This window comes from Lagopus leucura, unplaced genomic scaffold (genome assembly GCF_019238085.1).
Source record: "Lagopus leucura isolate 7727_CA_CO unplaced genomic scaffold, USGS_WTPT01 Super-Scaffold_100157, whole genome shotgun sequence".
In the NCBI taxonomy this organism is placed as follows: domain Eukaryota; kingdom Metazoa; phylum Chordata; class Aves; order Galliformes; family Phasianidae; genus Lagopus; species Lagopus leucura.
Window position 1 is genome coordinate 28,587,454 of NW_024962334.1, and position 21,252 is coordinate 28,608,705.

Sequence of the window (21,252 nt, forward strand, 5' to 3'; positions counted from 1 at the left end):
CCTTCTCTTATCGGCTCTTGCAGGAGCGGAAGCCGTCGAGAGGCCAGGCGGAACGAGCTGCGGCCCCCGATGGAGCGGCCAATCAGAGGACGGGAACGCGTAGATGCCGCGACCGCATTGGTCGGCAGCGGGTCGTACCATTGTCCCGGGGGCGGCAGGGGGGAGGAGAAGGAATCTCGGGAAGGCCCGGCCGCCCCGAGCGGGCAGTTCGGCGCCAGGGCGGGGCAGCGCGCAGCGGCGGCGGGGCCCGGCTCAGCCCGGCCCAGCCGGCCGCCAGCATGTGGGGCAGCGGCAACCCCGGCGGAGGGGGCGGCGGAGTCGCCGCGGCGACGGTTGTGCTGAGCGGGACCCGGGACTGCTTCCTGCACCTGCCCGCCGTGCTGGCCTCGCACCTCCGCCTGCAGCAGGTACCGGGCCGGGGACGCCCCGTTCGGAGAGCATTGTGGGAGAGCGGGGCCCCCCCACCGCATCCCGTCGCTATGGCGACGCTCGGAGCCCTCCTCTCTCGCCCGACGTCAGCCGCCTCCGCTGTCGCTATGGAGATGGCGAGCGTCCTCCGCGCGGGCCGGGACCCCTCGCCCCCTTCCCGGGAGCTCTGCGCCCGTGACGACGCGCAGCCTATAGGGTGCTGCGCGGCTCGGACGGCCCGTCGGGTAGCGCCTCGGGGCCCGGCCCTCGCGGGCCGGAGTGCGGCCGGGCGGGGCCGTGCCGAGCGCCGGGCTTCTGGCACGCGTTCTGCTCAGTAATGCGTGCAGCCGGCCGCAATTCGGCCCTGAGCGCGGCGTTACGTTTGCTGCAGGAAATCCGGCGTAAACGTACGTGTTGTGGCAGGCTACTTATTTCGTGTAGTCTGCAAAACGCAGACGGTTGGGCTCTGATACCCTGATAGAAGTAACACGGAATGCGGTCTGCTGAATCACGATGTTCTAAGGGGCTTAAATCACGGAATCGTAGGGGAAGGGACCTCAAGAGATCAGCGAGTCCAACCCCCTGCTAAAGCAGGTACCCTGCAGTAGCTCATACAGGTAGGCAGCCAGATAGGTTTGAATAGCTCCATAGAAGGAGGCTCCACAGCCTCTCTGGGCAGTCTGTTCTGGTGCTCTGTCGCCCTTACTGAGAGTTCTTCCACTTATGTTAATTGATGATCCTGAACAAAGTGCAATCTACAGCTGAATCTGATTGCACAAGGCATGGGGTAAGTGGGTATTAAAACAGCCCTGGGAACTGGGAGTTGTGTGAGGAGTGAGACACATGGAAGAAAAGCTTTATCCTTGTGAGCGCAGGTGTGTGACATACTCCAGTAAAGCAGTCTTGAAACCAGGTGTGTTTCCAAATCTTAACAAAGTATTGAGTAATATTTGAAATTATTAGGAAGTGAATTGTGTGTATTCTGTACAGAAAATGACCTGCATAGAAACATTGCTATCTCAAAAAGCATATCAGTGGCATATTCACAGCACATGTTGTCTTCATCACTTGGTTTTCATCAAGTTATGTCATTTTTGCAAAAACCTTAGGAAGTGAGAATTGAGTGATGCATCATAGAACAGTCTCAATGAGAAAATGGGATGAATGTATCCAGATTCATAAGTTTGGAATGGAAATAGCTGGGCGGTTCTGAAAGAGATGGATATGATCATTTTGGTATGAGTTGATAAGACTTGTGACTTATTCTAAATGTTGCCTGGCTTGTGGCAGCTCTCCTGGGATCTGTGAGAATGTTAGAGTGCATGAGAAATTTAGTCATATGCCCATGTGTTTTCCATACATAGGAAGTAGGAGCTATGCATTCCTTTAGATACACGGTATAATGTAGAAGAAGGGAAGTACAGAAAGGTTTCCTTACTTAACAGCCTATAAAAGTGAAAGTCTGTATAAAAGAAGTAATCAATCCACAAGAGTTGTGCAAATAGGCTACATGAAGAATTCTATGGGAAGTCTCAATTAACAAGAAGTTAACTACTCTGCCAGCATCACAGATTTTCTGTCCTGGAATCACCCTTTACTAGTGTATCATAACCGTTGCAAGTTGTTGTTACAGAGTAGTAACAGGCGTGTAAAATCCAGAAAACACTTTTAAATCCCTTGTAGCCCTCTATGCAGTTACAGGTTAGTGATCTTTCTTGCCTGGTTTGAAAACAATTCATTTTATTTATCTGAAACTCATAGGGCCAAGCTGTGAAAGTATCCTGTGGTGATGAGCCCATATACTTGAGCTGGATGGAAATAAGGCATCGAGGTCACCGGAGTGAAAATATTGCAGAGATGAACAGGCATTTAGCAGAGAAACTTGGCATTGCAGATGGAGAACAGGTTTGAAATGCCATTTCCTTCTTTCTTTTTTTCTTCATTTTGGGTTTAAATTTTCTTCCCTTATTTTCCCTTCCACTGTATAATCCTACATCCTCTGTCTCTAAACATGCAGTTCAATTTGCCTCTTACTCTTGGGCAGGGTGCTTAACTTGTAAATGATTCTTTCATTGGAGAAAAGTTGGGAAAATTTCCTAGAGGCAGACAAAGCGTTGTGTCACGGGATGTTAATATCTCAACATCCAGATTGTGGGGTTTAAAATTAGTGTGAGTGTAAAGACTATAGTGTTCTGCTCTTGTTTTACTCTACGCCTCATTATTGTGTGGTGTATCTATGTATTCACGTTGTCTGGTGAGGTAAATTTTATTTAGCATAATTTTTGGCTCAAAGCAGTGTCTTATCTTAGCTTGTTTACATTCCTAGCATATTCTCCCTAGAAATGATATATCTCTCTGCAGAACCAGAGAGGTGTTGTAAGATAATATACGATGAAAACTAGTGTTTGTTATCAGCTGCTAAAGCTCTGGATGCTGTGTTTGTTCACTTCCATTCACATATTGTTGAAGTCCCCAAGCTTGTGCAATGTAATCCATCCTTAACACCCTGAACTTCCATCTCCTGCTTATGAATTACCTTGTGTGGTTAAGAGGAACTATGTTCAAGGCAGTGAAAACATTTAATGAAGATGCCAGTTTTCTAGATGAATTTTCTAGGTAGAGTTTTTATGCATTTAAGGAGTTAAATTATTTTGAAATAATGTTATTTCTGTCAGATATTCCTGGAACCCTGTTTGCACGTCTCCTCCTGTCAGCAAGTACAAGTGGAACCACTCTCAGCAGATGATTGGGAAATACTGGTAATAAAACCTTTTCCAGTCTTCATGCCATTTTTGTGCAAATGACAGAGAATATAGATACAAGCTGTTGTCACAATCCCCTATTCTTTTCTGCTCCTAAGCAAATACTAAATGTTGTGGGTTTTTGTTGTATTTTGTATTTCAAATGATGTGTAAGAAAAATATGTAGAACTTCTATGTTCAAGCATGTTTTAAAGGTGTTCAAGCTTATAATGATACCACATTTTCCCAGGAACTGCACGCTCCCTGTCTTGAAAAGCATCTTCTGGACCAGATCCGAATCGTATTCCCAAAAGCCATCTTTCCTGTATGGGTTGAACACCACACTCACGTTTACATCAGAATTGGTAAGCAACAGTGAATGCTTTGGTGGTGCCTCGAGTAAGCTGTCTTGCAAGAGTGGATGCATTCATTCATCTGATTTGTTCATACTCAGGTACACTTGTGCCAGCAGCCCCCTATGGGAGATTAGAACCATGCACAGAGCTGCTGATATGCCCGAAAGCACGTGAGCTGGAGGAAAACATCACAGACATGCCTTCTACAGAAAGTGACATCTTACTCAAGAGTTTTGTGAAAAATAACATGCAGCAAGACGAAACTGTAAAGGAGCCTTTTGCCAGTCAACCTCACTTAAATCCAGGAGTCCCTGAACAGAGTAAGGCTGATGCAAGTGTGACATTTGGCTCAAATGTTCTCCCAAATATGTGGAATTTCATAGGGAGCATTTTCTCTCGTACAGCTGAACAGAAACAAAAGACTTTGTGTGATAAAGATGAAATGAGCACCTTCAAAGACAAGCTGCTGAACTTAATTCACGTGGATTCCATTTTTAGAGTATGTCAGTCCCAGCCTCCCAGCGTACAGAATGCATCAGCCCTTCATGCATTTCTGAAATACAATGCCGTTCATATTTTTCCATGGAATTTAGAATTTACTGATTTGGATCCAAATGCTGTAGTTTCTTACGGGAAAATAAACGAGCTGCTTTCCCCCAGACAGCGTCATCAAGAAGCAAAGCAAAATCTGCCATCTGAAAAGCAAAACCATTTGCCTGGTACGCAAGACAAAAATAATTCCAATAGCATTCAAGCGTCCAGTGGGGGATCTGTTGTTCAGATCGTTTGGAATGGATTTGAAGACCTAAAGAATGTCATAGAGTATGGCAACGGTGGGGAAGCCCTACATGTTGGAAGAGTTTGGGTCAGTTTGAGCACACTATCTTTTGGGGCTTTTTATTGGATAATATTTGCTATTGGATAACTGGAACTGATGTGCAGTTTGGGGGTAGGCTTTGCAGAAGGTTCTTGAGTAAAGTCAATCAAATAGTAATTGCTAGAGCTACACCTTGCCGAGCCTTCTCACTGATATTAGCATCATGCAGTGTACACTGAGCTTCTGCACCCCTAGCATTTTGGCACCAAATAGGAAAATCCTTCAGTGTTGCTGGAGGTGCATATTTTCTTCAGAATTTCTTGGCAGCCGTACACGAGAACATGAATGTATCTGTTTATGTGCATTCAGTAATGCTTAATGAAGTGTTTCTTCATCAGATATTGCTATAAAATATGCTCTGGACTCTAGGTGTCATCATGCTATAAAGTAATGGCATAATGTATCCTATTGTTACCTGATATTTACAGGTGCTTTTATATACTGTTGAAGTTTTCATTAAAATCTTGCAGTACTATCAAATAATTAGCTTTTATACCTTTTAAAGTCTCTTGGTCTGTTATATATTGTTTTCTGTAGGGTGACACAGTCCCAGTGTGCAGACACTAACACTGAGGGATTCTTCCAAATGAGATTTTCTTTAGACAGGGACTCTTAATATTTCGTCCTTAATCTACAAAGTTTGTTGCAAGTCTAAATATGTATTTTGCAACATACGCTACACACCACTGAAATGTTGCTCCTAGTTGTGTCTTCAGCTTATTCTGGCAGAGCTGTACAGCCTGCTCATGTTCTTTCTTTCCTGGAAACACACGCAGGATCAAGAGAAATAGATCAAATGCACTCCAAATCACTGTTTGACTATTTGGACATGTTACACTTCTCACCATTTGCTGACTCTTTTATCAAGAGTGAGAGCAAAAGCCTGCAGTAATGTTTACCACAAAATCGTTTGATGCGAGCAGTTTTCCAAATGTTAGCAACCATTCAGTCTTTCAGACTTCATAAACATTTCTGAGACACATTTCCAAACTGAAAACATTTAAAACAGTACAGAATATTTGAAAAGTAGTTTCCTTTTTACGGGGCAAACTGGCTGGTACAGCTCAGGAAAACTGGATTTCTGTCTGTACTGAAAATGTGTGCGGCTCTGATCTTTATAACAGCCTGTTTATGCATAACCTGCCCATGTAAAATATATTGCAATCACCAAATGTTGCATTCTTGCAACATCCTAAGAATTGAGAGGAATCCTTTTTCAATCTTCTTGGTTGTTGTTTTTTTATTATTATTATTTAAAGTTAATAGTCAACTGTAGCAAGTGTTTTCACAAGTAGGATAAAAGACACTCAGAAATGTGAGAACAGGATTTGAATGCTAGCTTTATGGTTTCTTAAATCTGTTGTAAATTGCACTGAATTTGATCAGTGATCAAATCTGAGGTTCTATTGGTGTTGAAGAAACTGTTATTGTACTCAATATGCAATGTTACAGTGGTTTTATTTTCTGATGTTTCTTTTTTCTTTGCTTTTATTTTAAATATTTCAGATTCCAGATGACCTGAGAAAAAAGCTACGAATTGAAATGCATTCAACAGTCCAAATTAAGTCACTTGAGTCTATTCCTAAAATTCCTCTATCTCTTAGACTGCAACCCAAACAGAACTTAGTGAGTTGATATTCTTGGTCATGTATTTGTTCATAGGTTGGGAAAAAATAATGTTGCTCTGGTCAAAATTGTCTGTGTTGTTTTTCTGTTGTATTGTTGTTTTGTTTTGTTTTTTTAATGTTGGATTTGTTTGTGTTACATGATAACTTGGAAGATGTCTGTCATGTATGAGTGCTTTCCCAAGGAATTTGGTTTTTATTTTTCCTTTGTATGTCATTGAAATCATGAAGATGCAGTGATCTAACAAAGCTTATCTAGTAATATTATTCTGTATTTTGTTTGCTGATACCTAAGTTGTTGAACTCTGTCTTGCATTTGGTAAGTACTTCAAATAGTTCTGCATCTTACCTGTAAAATTTTTCTATTTAAAGGGTATGATGGAGTCTTTCTTTGTTTTCAAAGTGTGAAAGTGTCTTGCTTATGAAAAAAGATATTGGCATTGAGGGACACCTGCTAATAAAGAAAAGATGCATGTTCTTTTTAATTAGGTTAGGAATTAATTAGGAAGCAGGATGTACAGCAGGATATAGTGCCTAGCCAGAGTTAGTGACAGGCAGTGGTGGTAACCTGGCACTGTTTCAAACCCAGAAGCTGAGTAGTGCTTTTGGATCTTGCAATACAGATAAATAAAAGAATAAAAACTTCTCTGTGCCTTACATCAGTGTTCCAAAGATAAAATTGTTAAGGGCAGTGGAAGAGCCAATTGTTGCTGTAGCAAAGGCAGAGTAGCAAAGCAGCAGGTGCTTTCTACAGAGCAGGTGACAGAAATGGCAGAATTGTTGGCATAGTGTTATTTTCCAAATAAATGAGACTGTTCATCTTCTTCCAGATCTCTGCTACTGTAAGAGAATCAAATGCTCTATGCATGGAAGGAGGACAGTCATAGTAACACCTTGTTTCATGTCCCTTTTTGTCTCTGTTTTCCTGTGTAGCATAAAGATACATGTGAAGATGATGTTAAATGTGCTTTCAGTGCTTGGCTAAAGGATTCTGCTACTGAGGATCTTCCGTGGATAATGACAAGCACAAACTGCATACATCTGCGTATTAAAGAAGGTAAGGACCATGTAGCAATCTTAACTGTCCATTAGGAATTTTATTTAGGCAATATACCTTTTGTGATCTCTCTGTGCACCATTTAATATAACATATCTCTTTACACTGGAACTGTAAACATAAACTACATTTTAATAATGATTAACTTCTTTAATTATTTCATTTTGGAGTATATATAGTATTTCTGAATATATTAATATTTCATCTTGTGAAGAATAAAAGTTGAAATAATTAGAAATCTTAGTGGTTGTACTTTCTGTTTTTACAGGAATGGAGGAGTTTGTCCTTACTGTAGTGGATCACGTGCACACTGAAGAAGATAAGTCTGAGAACACTTTTATACTGAGTCCCAGTTTGCTGCAAAAGACTAATATACAAGTAAATATCCCATAGTATCAGGTATCAAGTAATTTAAATTGTTATATTTGGTTACAAGTAAATTATGTGTAGCATTTTAAATAATTGTTGGTTTGTTCATTAAGTTATACCTGCGTTCTTTGTGTTATTGTACAGCCTGAGGCATTGGTAAGATTCCAGGAATGCCTGGAAATTTATTTGTCATTGACTTTCATAGTCTGCATCAAGCTGTCAGGAAAATCAGAGCAGAGGGAAGTCAGTATTGCCCAGGTTTGAACATCCCATCCTGATGCATAGTTACTTTTTCTCTTAGTCCCTGAACCACTGTAAAATCACTTTAGATGAACAGGAGCTGATTCTACAAAGATGAGGCGTAATGCCTATCTAAACTTTATTTCTGCTTTCCCTTTTATATAGCTTGTGCCCTCTTTCCTTTCTCAGAAAATTTAAACAATTGGGATTAGGGTTTCCATTAATAATGCAGGTTTAGCTGATGTCCTTGACTCCTGGATAATGGTTGTAATAGTAGGATAATTCTTTTTTTTTTTTTTTTTTTTTTTTTTAACTTTTAAACTGGCAGAGAATTAAGATGTCCTGTTTTGGCTGTTCAGAATAGATTTTTTTTTTCTGCAAAGTTTAGAGTCCCTGTTGAGCAAAAGTAGAAGAGCTTTATTTCTATCGGTATTTGAGAAGTAGAGAAGTCTTCTACAAATGGTAAGAATGACCAGTGTTAAGATGAAAGGACAGTGTGCATTTGTTAACAGAGTCACCTACCAAGCTGTTCCAGCCTGTGAACCTTGCAATTAGTCCTGTTTGCTAGTTTAGCTTTTCATACTTGCTCCCTGGTAAACTAGACTGTGAAAAAAGCCAGGTGTTTCAACCAGATCAGTTTCCCTGTCTGACTGATCATCTTGCCTCATGGGTATCGATGCCAGCACAACAAGGAGGATACAGCAAAATAAACATTAATGGTGGGGAAAGATATGAGATATGATGGGCTGCATAGCTTGACATAAAAGAGCACTTATCCTAGTCACAGTTTACATCATTGTAAACACTAGATTATATTTTGGAAATATTTTATCCATGTCATTTTACCAATACATCTTTCTTTCAGGCAGATTAAGCTTCAGCAAGGCATACTTGCAAATTTTATTTATAAAGATTCCAAAAAAGGGTAGTTACTTCTATACTCTTCTCTTGTAGCTGTATTTAATGTTAAGTACTAACATTTTCCTTTGTTGTAGGTTCTTTTACACCCTCTAACTGCAAAAGCTGATGATGACAGCCAGCTGCCTGTGCGTGAAACAGACAGAAACCTTCCTTACAAAGGACTAAACCATTTAGGGTGAGACATCTTCATAGTAGAAAGTGCATGAGGGAATGGGAATTAATGAAGAAGAATATTAGTGAAAGTGATCTTTTTTTTTTTATTATCATTATTTAATTGATGCAGATCTTACAGCATGATTCTGCATCATTTGGTATTTTGGCTTGTGTCAGGCTCAGCCCTTCCTATCATAATGTTGCTGTCATTTGTAGAAGGGCAAACAGTGGTGCTGTATAGTAAACTTGAAGTAGAGTTGGGGAAGAGGGGACTTGAGAGACTTGTGGTAGCATGCTATTTACTGTGCTATTGGCATTTTGAAAGGCAGCTGAGAAGAGGCAATTAGAGCTGACCAGGGGTTAGCATGGTAGAGTAGGAATGTAAAAAAACCAAGCTGTATTTATTCGTTTTGTTTTTCACAGTACAATACAAAATACAAAACAGAGCCTTGCTGTTGGTGAACCTGAAAGGAGCACTGTTGTGTCAAAAGACACAAAGATTTAAGACAGGTGAAGGATAAAGATGTCTGCAAATGAACTACGTGCTGCTTTATTTCTGATAGGCTGAGTTATCTGACCCAGATGTGCACCATGTTTTACCAATTTGTTGCATCCCTTAGGAGGTTGTTACTTAGACCTTCAACAAGATGAAACCCCAAAAACTGAAGTTAGTTCTGTTGTCTGAGGCCCACTTCCTGCTAGGGTGATGTACATTGAGTGATTAATTGTTCAACAGCAGGGGTGATCTGCATTGTCTGTGCCCCCTGTTACCTCTACGGAATAAAGATGCTGTCTTTTCAGATTGAGTTATGAAAATATGAATTACTTTGCATAATCAACATCGAACCCTCACTATACTACAATTATTACTGTTTATATCACGTGTGCTGATGCTACTCTAGGCATTTAATGTCTTCTGTGCTGTTCAGGGGAGTGGACAAATTAGGAGCATCTTCTTATGAACACATAAGCCACAGTCTTTTGGGTCGTCCTTTATCTCAAAAGCTGGCTGGTATCGCTGTGGGACTGCGAAGTGGAGGGGTGCTTCTCACAGGAGGAAAGGTACACGTTCTACTGCTCTGCACTTGCAAACTCTCCTCAGTGGTTTTCAATAGTTACAGAACTGTTTTCATTAGTTCTTTGTTACCATGCAAATTCGAGGAACTAAAGAACAAGCTGAAAAACAAGCAGTTGGCTGAACAGAGTTGACACAGTAAAGCATTATGTATGTCATATTATGACATTATATATTATGATATTATACATTCACATTTAGTGTGTATATGTGTGTATCATCTATATGCATATATAAATTTGAATATTTATAGCAATACAATTTCAGTGTATTTCCATAGGTCATTAATCTACTTTGTGTTTATATAATAGGTGCTTCTTGTCTCTGAAATATTTGAAAGTAAGAATACAGTATTTGCTCTTATTTTCTAACTAACATAAAACGTCAGTATAGCCAATGCTTTGATTTTCCTTTTGTCTCTTGTGGTGGCATTTAACACCACATTCCATCATAATAAAAACAACACTGGAAAAGTGGAATCACAGCACTGTCTATAGTGGATGTACCCACTCCAAATTTGACTTAGGCTTTTTTCAGCCCATGGCTTCAGTCTCTACCAAGTGATGCAGAGATGGAATAAGTGTATGCTTCTGAGGGGTAAAACCAAAGTGCTTACAGCCTTCCCAGCTTAGCTGATGTGTGTTTTGATAGAAATTCCACAGAAACAGAAGCAAATAGTTCTGTTTTAGCTCACTTTTATTTTTACAGGGAAGTGGAAAATCGACATTAGCAAAGGCCATCTGCAAAGAAGCATTTGATAGATTGGATGCTCATGTAGAAGTAATTGATTGCAAAGCTTTAAGAGGTAGGATAATGCCTGTTACTTTCTCAAACAATTTCAGTATGACAAAGAACTGTAATTATGAAGTTACCACATGTAATCTAATTTTTCTGTTTTTTTGTTAAATTTCCTTTTGCAAGGAAGCTTTTTTTCATGTCTGCCAGCTTCTGTCCCTCATACCACCACTGCATTCAAACCACTCTTGCCACATTTATTTTAAGATGTTACAAATGAGGAGAAAGTGGCAGGATCAACTGTGTGTTTCTTCAGCTGTGGTGGCTGGAACAAACATAAATAATTAAGTGTTAGAATGCCTGTGTTAGTGAAAGTAGGTTTAGGATAGAACATGTTGTTTCTGCTTTAAAATAGGTATCTGGATTTATAGGAGCATATGTAAGGTAGCTGAATCCAAGTATTGGAATATTACTTGAGCAAGATATACAAGTCTGATCTTTTTTTTCCTGTTATGTTTTGTCATTAAAATGCATTTATCCTATAGGAAAAAGATTAGGAAGCATAAGGAAAAATGTGGAGGAAGCTTTTTTAGAGGCGTCATGGAGACAACCATCGGTTATTTTAATGGACGATCTTGATCACATTGTTGGAGTACCTCCTACACCAGAGCATGAGAACAGCCCTGAGTCAGTTCAGAGCAGTAGACTTGCTTATGGTAATGCTCTACTACCTGTATCTGGATAAAAGTGTAATGCAGCCCAGCATTTCTGGCACCTCAGTTGTACTGTCCTAGCTGGACATTCTGTCTCAATCGTTATTGCCTCTGAACAGTGTGGTATGTTTTTAGAGTGGAGTTCACAACACAGAAAAATAATGTTTAATATCCTGTGGTAGACATCATCAGTTACTTTGCAAAAATTTAACTTTTAAACAGCACTTTTGATGACATTTAGTAATGGAATGTACTGTCCTAGAAAAAACAATTGTATTGTTTGGTTGGGATGTTTGGGGGATTTTCATTGTTTTAATTTGGCTTGGTTTTGTTATTTTGTTGTTAAAAAAGAGCATTTAAACATAGCAATAAAGAAATTATTTTTAAATATATTTTTAATGCTTTCTATTTGCACTGTATATAATGGATATAATCAAATACAGAATCTTTTTGTTATTTTGCAATTCCTTCAGCAATGCCTTTTCTGTTTAGTTTTGAAAGATCTGATAAAAGAAGTTATTTCCTTGGGGAGTTTGATTGCATTAATTGCTACAAGTCAGTCTGAACATGCTCTACATCCTTCCCTGGTTTCAGCTCAAGGAACTCATATATTTCAGTGTTACAAACGTATCCAGTCGCCAGATCAGGTAAATTTGGGCATTTATTAATTTGATTACAGTGTTGTTTGCCTTCTCTTCAGCCACAGAGATTGTAGGTTAGTCTGGGGGATGAGGAGAAACCTGGATATCATAGAAAGTATTTAATAATACTTAGATACCCCAGCACCCCTGTGTGACATTATAAGGCTGGAAAGTAAGCCAGTGAAAATTCCCAATTTGTTTCATTATCCTCAGTGGAGAGAGAAAAGGTGTATTCAGAGGATGGTTCAGTTCAACCTAAAACAAGTTAGGCTGTCCAAGGTAGGTGAATGTTCCCTTGGTACCCATAAGGGAATTCTAGAGAAGCAACTTTGAGAGAACATGTCAGGTCACTACAGTTAGATAAATGAGACTTAGCTTAAGTGTGTTATTGTTGGTTTTTTTTTTTTTCTGCCTCTCAGAGGAATAAGTATGTGCTAACATATTATTAATGGTAATTACATGTTAAAATGTTATTAAAACTAAATTTTATGAACAGGTTTGGGCTTATTTTTCTATATTAATTGTATTTTATTTGAATTTGAATTTTATTTGAAGTCCCTTTTGGAACAGTAAAAAGGAAAGAGGGAAGAATGAACAGTATGACTTAAGTGCAGGAGGCAGTGGATGTGACGTGGTTATGGCAACTGATGGGTGTTTAACACAAGTAGTTCCTACTTGCTTGGGTGCTGGTGTTTTGTTGTGGTTTTTTTAATACTTATAAATGAATGAGGAGGACTTTTCCACCAGTGGAAAAGTCAGGTTTTCAAAAGATATCAAATTATTTGTTGTATTTTTATCCAACACTATCTATTTCACATCCAATAAGTTCAGCACAAAGGAAAATATGTTCATTTTTTCTTATGGAACTGAAGCATTGGTGTGAAACAGCAGAAAGTTGAGGGTGGGAGTTTGTTTTGTTATTGTTAGATTTAAGATAACTGGCAGTGCAAACCTTTGAATTTGTAAAACTGGTGAATTTCTTGAAGTTCAGCTGAAGAGCTGACTTTAGTCCGTTTTTGTGCCTACTCAGATTTTGTCATTTGAAGATTCCACGATAGTGATGTGTGAGATAAGTAATACATATTTGCTTTCTGAATTTCTGAAAGCCACGTCAACTGACAACTGAACACACGCTTCCTGCCCCATTCTATTTTCCAGAAGCAAAGGTGTGAAGTGCTCTGTTCTGTAATAAAAAACAAACTGAACTGCGATGTAGAGAAGTTCTCCAATCTTGATCTCCAGTATGTTGCAAAAGAAACAGAAGGTTTTGTTGCTCGAGATTTTACTATGCTGGTTGATCGTGCCATTCATGCCTGTATTTCTAACCAGGATGCATTTCAACACGGCGGTACGTTCACTGTCAAAACCTCTATTTCATATTCTTACTTTTGTTATCCAGAACTTCTTAGAATACACAAATGAAAAGCCAAATTTTGTTTCACATTTAAAATGTCTTTAATTGTTGCATACTGTGAGGAATTTGTTACTCTTGGGTTATATAGTTTTTTTTTGTTTTTTCTCTAAAGCAGAATTGAATCTGTCGACCGTGGATTTTCAGAAAGCTTTAAAAGATTTTACTCCATTAGCTCTGAGAAATGTCAGCCTTCATAAACCTAAGGACGTTGGCTGGGATAGGATAGGTGGCTTAAAAGATGTGAAGCAAATACTCATGGATACCATCATGTTACCTGCAAAGGTATGCAGTAGTTTTAAGTCAGTTACGTGAACTTTGTACATTTTGTTAGTAGAACAGTTATGATCTTTAAGAAGCAGCACATATTTGACAGAAGGAAGACAAATATGTTTTTTTAAGCTGCTTTTCTGTCTTCCCAGTCTTCAAGTATTTTCAGCTACCAGAGAACTCTTTCACCGCACCCTTCAAAAATCAAACACTAGTGATCATTCAGTACACTGTAGAATAATTGCATGTTTCGTAACATGAATTGTTTGGTGTTGTTTTCCAGTATCCAGAATTATTTGCGAACCTGCCTATACGACAGAGATCAGGAGTCTTGCTCTATGGAGCACCTGGAACAGGAAAAACACTGTTAGCAGGAGTAGTTGCTCGAGAGAGCAGAATGAATTTCATCAGTGTCAAAGTAAGAAGAAAATTGATTGATTCATGTGATTAACTGAATTAAATAGCTCGGTATAATAGCTGTGAGTAGGTGCTTGTAAAAGCAAAATACCAAAGTTAAAAACTCATCAAAAATAGTTTCTGTGGATAACCAAGCATCTGACTTTCTGGAGCTTCACAGTTTTATGACTGAGTTTGTTTCTTTTTTTAATAATTTTTCATTAAGCAGAATAATAAATTTCAATTGGATTGTCTTGGTTACCCATCTTATTAATAAAAACAAATCCTGAATTTTGGTTCTGTGGGACCAGAAGTTGGGCAATACATTTTAAATATATTTTCAAAATGCAGTGTAAATTGTTACCTGTGATACAGTAATACATATTGTGCTACATTGGAATATAGTTGGAATGCTGGCATTCTCTTGGTTACAACTTACCTTGCTCCAGTATGTAAAATCAATGTTGGTATTAAATGACAAATTAAAGCCAATAATGTGTAACACACATGTTCTTTTCCCTCTTTTAGGGACCAGAGCTGCTCAGCAAATATATTGGAGCAAGTGAACAAGCAGTTAGAGATATCTTTAACAGGTTGGCCTTGTAAAGATTTCTGATGTTATGATTCTATTGGTTGAAGCTCTGTGAATTGATTTTGTTCTCAGAGAGATACGGTTATCAAATCATTTGTGCCAAAAAAGGAGTCAATAAGTTGCCAAGATTTGAACATTGTCTTTTGGGAACTTTTCTAAGAACAGTTAAGATCAGGGTGCACTTCTGAATTTTCGTATTTCTCTCCACTTCAGAGTGCTTAGCAATGAACACAGTACATAGAGTCAAACTAGACTTGGTATTGAGATCCTTGGTGCCAGTCGTTTTGTTTTTACAAACATGCCCTAATTTGAGCCTCAATGCTTACTAATGTAAATGTACTCTTCGTAGCCTTTGCTTCTCAAGTAGGTTGCAGTGTAGACAGTCTTTATACTGTATTTATATAATCCAAGACCACATCTGAATTTTGAAGCTTTCATGTGTATTAACGCAATTGAATACTTTAGAAAGGGAAAACTGAGGAGAAGATACATCATAAAAATGAGCAGTGATTCCATAGAAAAAAAATTATTTAGAACCTCTAACTTTTACAGGAGATGAGTTTTTTATCCTCTACTTACATTTAACTTAATGTTGTTTGTTTTTAAGAGCTCAGGCAGCCAAACCTTGCATTGTTTTCTTCGATGAGTTTGATTCCATTGCTCCTCGCCGAGGTCATGACAACACTGGAGTTACAGACCGAGTGGTTAATCAGCTGTTGACTCAGTTGGATGGTGTGGAAGGTTTACAAGGTAAAAATTCATCTGTATGCTCTTTCCCTCCTTGCACAGATATTTAGCAGGTGTTAATGGTACTTTCTTGATGTTTTCCAAAGGTGTTTATGTGCTAGCTGCTACTAGTCGCCCAGATTTGATTGATCCTGCTTTGTTAAGACCTGGTCGACTGGATAAGTGCCTGTACTGTCCTCCTCCAGATCTGGTGAGAAAATAAAATGTTTTACGTGACAAAACGGGAAAACTGGGAAACTACTGGGCTTTAGTTAATCTCCATTTCTTTATATTTCAAATCTGGCCAAACTGGGGTCTATTGCACAGCTGCAGTTGTACGTAAAAATTCACTCGTGCCAATACATTGGTATAAAACTGAGGCAAAACAAGAATGCTTATCACAGTCTTAAGAATCAAATCATATTCCAGCAATTGTAACCGATCAAAAAAAAAAAAAAAAAAAAAAAAAAAAAAAAGTAATAAAAAATATTCTGTAGCAGTAAACTATTCCGCAGAGATTAGTTGCAGCATCATGTTTATAATCTTTTGCATCTTCCAATGAATTAAAAATCCGATGGATCTGCTGTTTGCTTGAGGTGGTGAACCCATAGGCATTCACAACCCTTGATTATCTGAAATTTTCAGAGTAGTTTTGTTCTGAATTCTTGTTGATTCCACCCTTTGCCCACATTTAATTTTGAGTGTACAAGTTCTTTTAAGTCAGGTGTGTCACTGTCTAGCAAGGGAATTTTTTTTAGTTCATTTTGGATCAGGCCTTTAAGGCTGTACAAGGCATGTCTTTGGTTCCCCATTTTATATTACAGTTATGCTGTTCATTTTCAGATTAATTGGAAAGCTTAACAAATGCCACATTATGTTATTTTTAAATGTACGCAGTGATGTTCCTGCATGCCAAAAATGTAAATATGTTCTGACTTCTTCCTTTTTAAATTTTGGTTTAGAATATGATCCTTCAAGTAAATGGAAATGCTTACCACTTCCATCGTATTTCTCTGTGCAAAAGGAAATATGACTAGCAGTGTTCAGCTTCATATTTTGTTTATATAACACATATAAAAAATCTCAGATGTTAGATGAGTATTTAGAGGAATATATTTCTGTGTTCTATACTGTTTGGTACATCTTCTCTTAACCTCATTAGGAAAAGGTAACAGAAATCATGCCCGTTTTAAAGTTTGATTATTATTCAGTGTATCCAAGATGTACTATTATTAGGGGAGTATCTTTAAAGAAGAATTTGCTTGTGACAGAGACAAAGCACTCTCTAGGAGAGGAAAAGGAAAATAACAGGTTGCTTTACTGACAGTTGTTTGGTTGTGGGTTTTTTTTCTTTCTTTGCAGAGTTCACGCTGCGAAATCTTAAAAGCTCTCAGTCATTCTCTGTCCTTGGCAGATGATGTGGACCTTGAGTATTTGGCTGCAAAAACAGAGCACTTCACAGGGGCTGACCTAAAAGCTTTATTATACAATGCTCAGTTGGAGGCAATACATAATTTAAGCTCAGGTTTAACACAGGTAAATAATACAGATATAAAAGAGGGTCTCTTTATATTTCTATGCTGGTATGTTCAAAGGGGTTAATTCTATCCATTGTGTTTTCAGCAAAGCTGTTTAATAAGAATTAAAATCTTAATGTGTATGGTATCACATGAGAATAATGTAACAAATCAGTTTAAATTTAAACTTCTTAAAGACAAGATTTTTTTCTTTAATTTTTGTGAGAAGCGTTTAATATAAAAAAATATTTATTTTAGCCAAATCTCTTTATTGTTGCTGTGAGAAATGACTGATAGACCAACAGGAGGGATCACTCAAAGCCTTCAAAGAGTATCTAGCAAATTCCGTTGTGAAGTGACACAATTGCAGTGACGGAGGAAGCAAGGAACTGGTGGGTTTTATGGGGAGCTCTGACAGATTTAATGTGATCTGAGGTTAGGGGAGGTGTGGAAAGAGGATGTTGATAGCTGGACTCTGGAAGACCCCTTCAGATAATACCCATATTTAATATAAGGTACAGGATCCCACTGTAAGTTTTTATCCCTTGTAAATGACAGGTTCCTTTCCTTTTCTAACTTCTATTCAACTGCCTGCCATCATATTTTTAATGCTTGTCTTGCTCTAGCTGAAAAGGGGCAGGCAAGGCTTCCACTACTTGGAGATCAAAGGAAATATGGGTTTAGTGGCATGAAAGAGCTCATATTCCAAGAGAAGAATTGCTAGAAACAAATGCAAATCAATACTTTTGTTTGGACTACACATGAAATATTTTAATGCATTACAGAGTGCAATTAGCTGTGAGTTAACACCTGTAAACGTTCTGCTCTGTTCTTTGTCACAGGATTTTGGTTCTAGTTCTGATAGTGACTTCAGTCTGTCTTCCATGGTTTTTCTAAACCACAGCAGTGGTTCAGATGACTCAGCAATAGATGGAGAAGCAGCACCTGAGCAATCTCTTATTTCTTTGGACATGTCTGAGTTGCTTCCTGAGGATCCAAGGTCCAACATGTATCGTCTTTATTTTGGAAGCTCTTATGAATCAGAACTAGGAAATGGAAGTCCTTCAGACCTGGTAAATCACACTCTCAATATTTTGAATTCTGTAAAAATTATCGACTGCGAAGCGGGAAAAAAACCACAAGGTTTAATAACTACAGTTATGTCTGCTTTGTCCTTCAAGCTGTCTTCATCCTATGCACTGTGGGTCCAGTGTGGGAACCAGGGTGGGATATTCCATCTGACAGAACAGGATATGGATTTCTCTACAACTTTGAAGAACTTTTAAATCAAAATCCCAAAATACTGCTTAGTGCTTTAGTATCAGGCCAACTGTATTCACACCAGGTCTTACTATCTGGTCTAATGCCTTGTTGCCTTTCAAAGTTTATTGCTCTTGGCTAGCCAGCACCTGTGTCACAGTGCTGACCAGTCTCACTTGGCTGCTGGGTAAATATAGCAGAACATGCTGGCTGTGAGCTCCTTACAGTGGAGAGATGACTTCAGAGTTTGCACGTGATCCGTTTGTTCTGAGGATCTGTTGCAGAATTGTATTTACAGGTAGTTATCAAAGGTGTTAGAATCTTGTTTTCAAAACTGTCTTGCATTGATTCCTAAAGCCAAAAATAGCTTCTCTTCACACTGGAGAATTTCTAACTGCTAAGTCTCATAAAGTGCTCTTGTGTTTTATCTTGTATTATACATGACAGTGTTCCAGTAATGTATCTTGAGAGATTTAGGTTTTCCTTTAACTCTGGAATTTCTTCACTGAGGCTACAAGGACTTTAACCTTGCAAAACTTTGAAACTTTGAAGTTGCTTGTTTTATCCAGTGCGCAGAGAATTTGGAGGTGATAGAAAATGGAATGTCACTCCGAAGCTAACTGCATGAACCTCAGATTTCAGAACCACTGATTTTTGTACATAAAAAGAGCTATGTATTTACTAGACATTTGTATTTTTTTTTACATAGGCTGTTTGCAAAAACATTTTGATTTTTTTCTGAAGGGAAAACACTTCGTTTCCAAACTTGTGCTTTGTTCTATGTCTATACAAAAGGTTGCGTGATGTATTTTTGAAAGTACTCTTTTTTCTGGTGGGAGCAAGGTGATACTGAATGAAGTTGGTAGGAAAGTTAGCTAAATCTTAATGTTTGAGTTGCTCTTTTGAATCCATAATAAGTTAATGTATTTCTCTTTGATCAATTTAGAGCTCTTTGTGTTTGTCTGGACCAAACTCTGTAACTCACGATTTTACCAACATCTCTCAGAGAGACACAGCATCGTCACAACCTTCAATGCTTACAACAGTCTCCCAAGAAGACTCACTGGAAAATAACCAGGAGCAGCAAATAGAGCACCTGAGGACAGAAATCAATGCTATCAAAGCCAATTACAAAAGCAAGAATGGAGTATGACAGTTTTTTGTAATATTTAGTCTTAGCACTTCCTTTCATTGTATTCTGATAAATAATTCATTCAATAATATTAAAAATAACAAAGATAAGTGATACCTAGTTTGAGGAAGATAAGCCAGGCATGTGTTACTAATGCAGGGGGAAGCAGTGATTGTAATTACAGGGGGTCCTTTTTCTGTGATAATTTCTGATTGTTTGTTCGTGGCTCTGTTTTCCAGGAGGATGGCACCCTTAATCAGTCTGTGCTTGCCAAGAACACTTTGATTATTACCCAGTCCCATTTGATGACTGCTCTTGAGGGTATAAGACCATCCATTAGCCAAGATGACTGGAAGAATTTTACTGAACTGTAAGCATTATATTTTTTATTATTAATTGTGAGCTCAAGTGGAGATTTGGTCTTTCCATATTTCTTGTTCATCAGAACCACAACAGTTATTTAATGATACTCTGTGTGGTGAATGGCATGGAAATTGAGTGACAGCAGTTTTTTTTCACCAATACCAAGGTACACAATAGAAAGAAGAAATTATCTTACCGGTGTGGGTGTCTTTTATTGTTTTTATTAACATTGGACCTAGAAATTCTAATCCCAGACCCAAAACCCCTTTTATTATGTTAAAAGTTATACCAGTACAAAGAGAATTCTGATTCTCTGAAACATAAAGCTAGGTCCTACCTGTTCCCATTGAGTAGCAGTTCACCATGTTTTCAAATTGCTCTGTTATGACTTTCTAGTGACTAGTGCCTCTGTTAACTACTGTATTTGGGAAGAGGTATGATGCTTTGAGTCCTCATTATATATGTTCCCAAAGAAAAACAATTTGCAAAAGAGAAGACATACTGAAAATGAGAACATGTCCATTAAACTTGAAAATGACTGGAGTGAAAAAGCTGAAAAGTGGCATCAAAACAGTCCATGATGTTTTTTGGACTTGGGAATTAAGGTGTGATCTGCCTGAGGTGTTACATGGATAAGCAGATCTTAACAGCAGGGATCAGAGAGAAGGAAAGGAGAAAGAGAGATAATTTCTAGGAGTCAGTACCCCCCGTCCACTTTTCTTCATTCCCCTCTAAATAGTAATAATTAAAGTATATATATATGTTATTTTAGAATAATAGTAATTAAAAAAAAAAAAAGAGAGAGCTTTGTGCTCTGCTTTGCCTGAGTCAGAGTAGTGGATGAAAACTCTCGAGGCCTGCAGGTATGAGAAAACAGGTGCTCTTCATTTCAGCCAAAATATAATTGAACATTGATAGTTCTATGCTGTATTACTGTGTATTTTGGGGGCATATGCAGACAAAGGGATTTCAGACTAATATGCTGCTGTCTTTTACTGTTTCCAGGTACGATAATTTTCAGAATCCCAAGAGGAAAGGACAAGTTGGGTCAGCATTCAGACCAGGACAGAAAATGACTCTAGCATAGTAACTTCTAATGTGCTTGTAATTACTGAACTGTAAATGAAAATGACAAATGGGAGCTTAATATTTAAGTGATTACATCAGATTATTTATATTCATATGGGTTTATTAATGCAGCAGTTGAAGAAAATGTCTTTCTAGTTTACATGCTGTAAAATTATTTCACATTTTATTTTGAAGAAAATTGTCTTCCTGGAAATTAATATTAAATTTTTGAGAGAACTTCTGTTATGTTATGTCCTGTTGTTTGTCACAAAAAAATTAAATTTTGATTTTATCAATATACAGTTGCCACAACCTAATAATGATCTCCCTGTCTGAGTAAACTGTACTGTCTAAGGCAAGAAATGATGCACTGACATTCTGAACAGCTTTTCTCTAATGGCTTTCGGAGGGCTCAGAGAAGAGTGGTACTTCATATGTTTATTGATGGGCCAACAATACTGGTAAGTATTGGAAGTACTTACTGGAAGTAAGTAATACTTCTAGAATGACTGTAGCCAAAAAAGAAAAATATTAAGACAAAACTACATAATTTTAACTTGTCGTTTGCCACCATTAATTATTCAGAGTAACATCAAGTTGCATTTC

At 38.2% G+C, this 21,252-nt stretch overlaps 1 protein-coding gene across 3 annotated transcripts; it reads left to right on the top strand.

The window, feature by feature from the left end:
* Positions 1 to 278: 278 nt before the first annotated feature.
* On the top strand, positions 279 to 20,892 carry PEX1 (peroxisomal biogenesis factor 1). Of its 3 annotated transcripts, none has more exons than XM_042888967.1 (24): positions 279 to 407; positions 2,170 to 2,313; positions 3,084 to 3,167; positions 3,400 to 3,514; positions 3,604 to 4,370; positions 5,889 to 6,008; positions 6,941 to 7,064; positions 7,333 to 7,442; positions 8,669 to 8,769; positions 9,677 to 9,809; positions 10,531 to 10,627; positions 11,103 to 11,273; positions 11,865 to 11,917; positions 13,070 to 13,259; positions 13,441 to 13,607; positions 13,876 to 14,010; positions 14,517 to 14,581; positions 15,188 to 15,330; positions 15,414 to 15,517; positions 16,669 to 16,842; positions 17,666 to 17,896; positions 19,030 to 19,230; positions 19,455 to 19,585; positions 20,584 to 20,892. In XM_042888967.1, the coding sequence occupies exons 1-24, from the start codon at positions 279 to 281 to the stop codon at positions 20,663 to 20,665; spliced, it is 3,771 nt and encodes a 1,256-aa protein (XP_042744901.1). In that variant the 3' UTR covers positions 20,666 to 20,892. The 3 variants fall into 3 exon arrangements, 2 of the variants coding, with proteins under 2 accessions (XP_042744901.1, XP_042744900.1); XM_042888966.1 differs by having other exon boundaries at positions 11,763 to 11,917; positions 20,584 to 20,891; XR_006181899.1 differs by lacking the exons at positions 19,030 to 19,230; positions 19,455 to 19,585; positions 20,584 to 20,892 and adding an exon at positions 17,082 to 17,215 and having other exon boundaries at positions 11,763 to 11,917; positions 17,666 to 17,748.
* The last annotated feature ends 360 nt before the right edge of the window (positions 20,893 to 21,252 follow it).

Excerpts from the sequence above, each read along its gene's own strand:
- PEX1 (XM_042888966.1), top strand. The coding sequence starts at position 279 with ATGTGGGGCAGCGGCAACCCCGGCGGAGGGGGCGGCGGAGTCGCCGCG. Across the intron at positions 10,628-11,102 it reads TGATTGCAAAGCTTTAAGAG|GAAAAAGATTAGGAAGCATA; the intron begins GTAGGATAATGC and ends TTTATCCTATAG. Across the intron at positions 13,608-13,875 it reads CCATCATGTTACCTGCAAAG|TATCCAGAATTATTTGCGAA; the intron begins GTATGCAGTAGT and ends GTTGTTTTCCAG.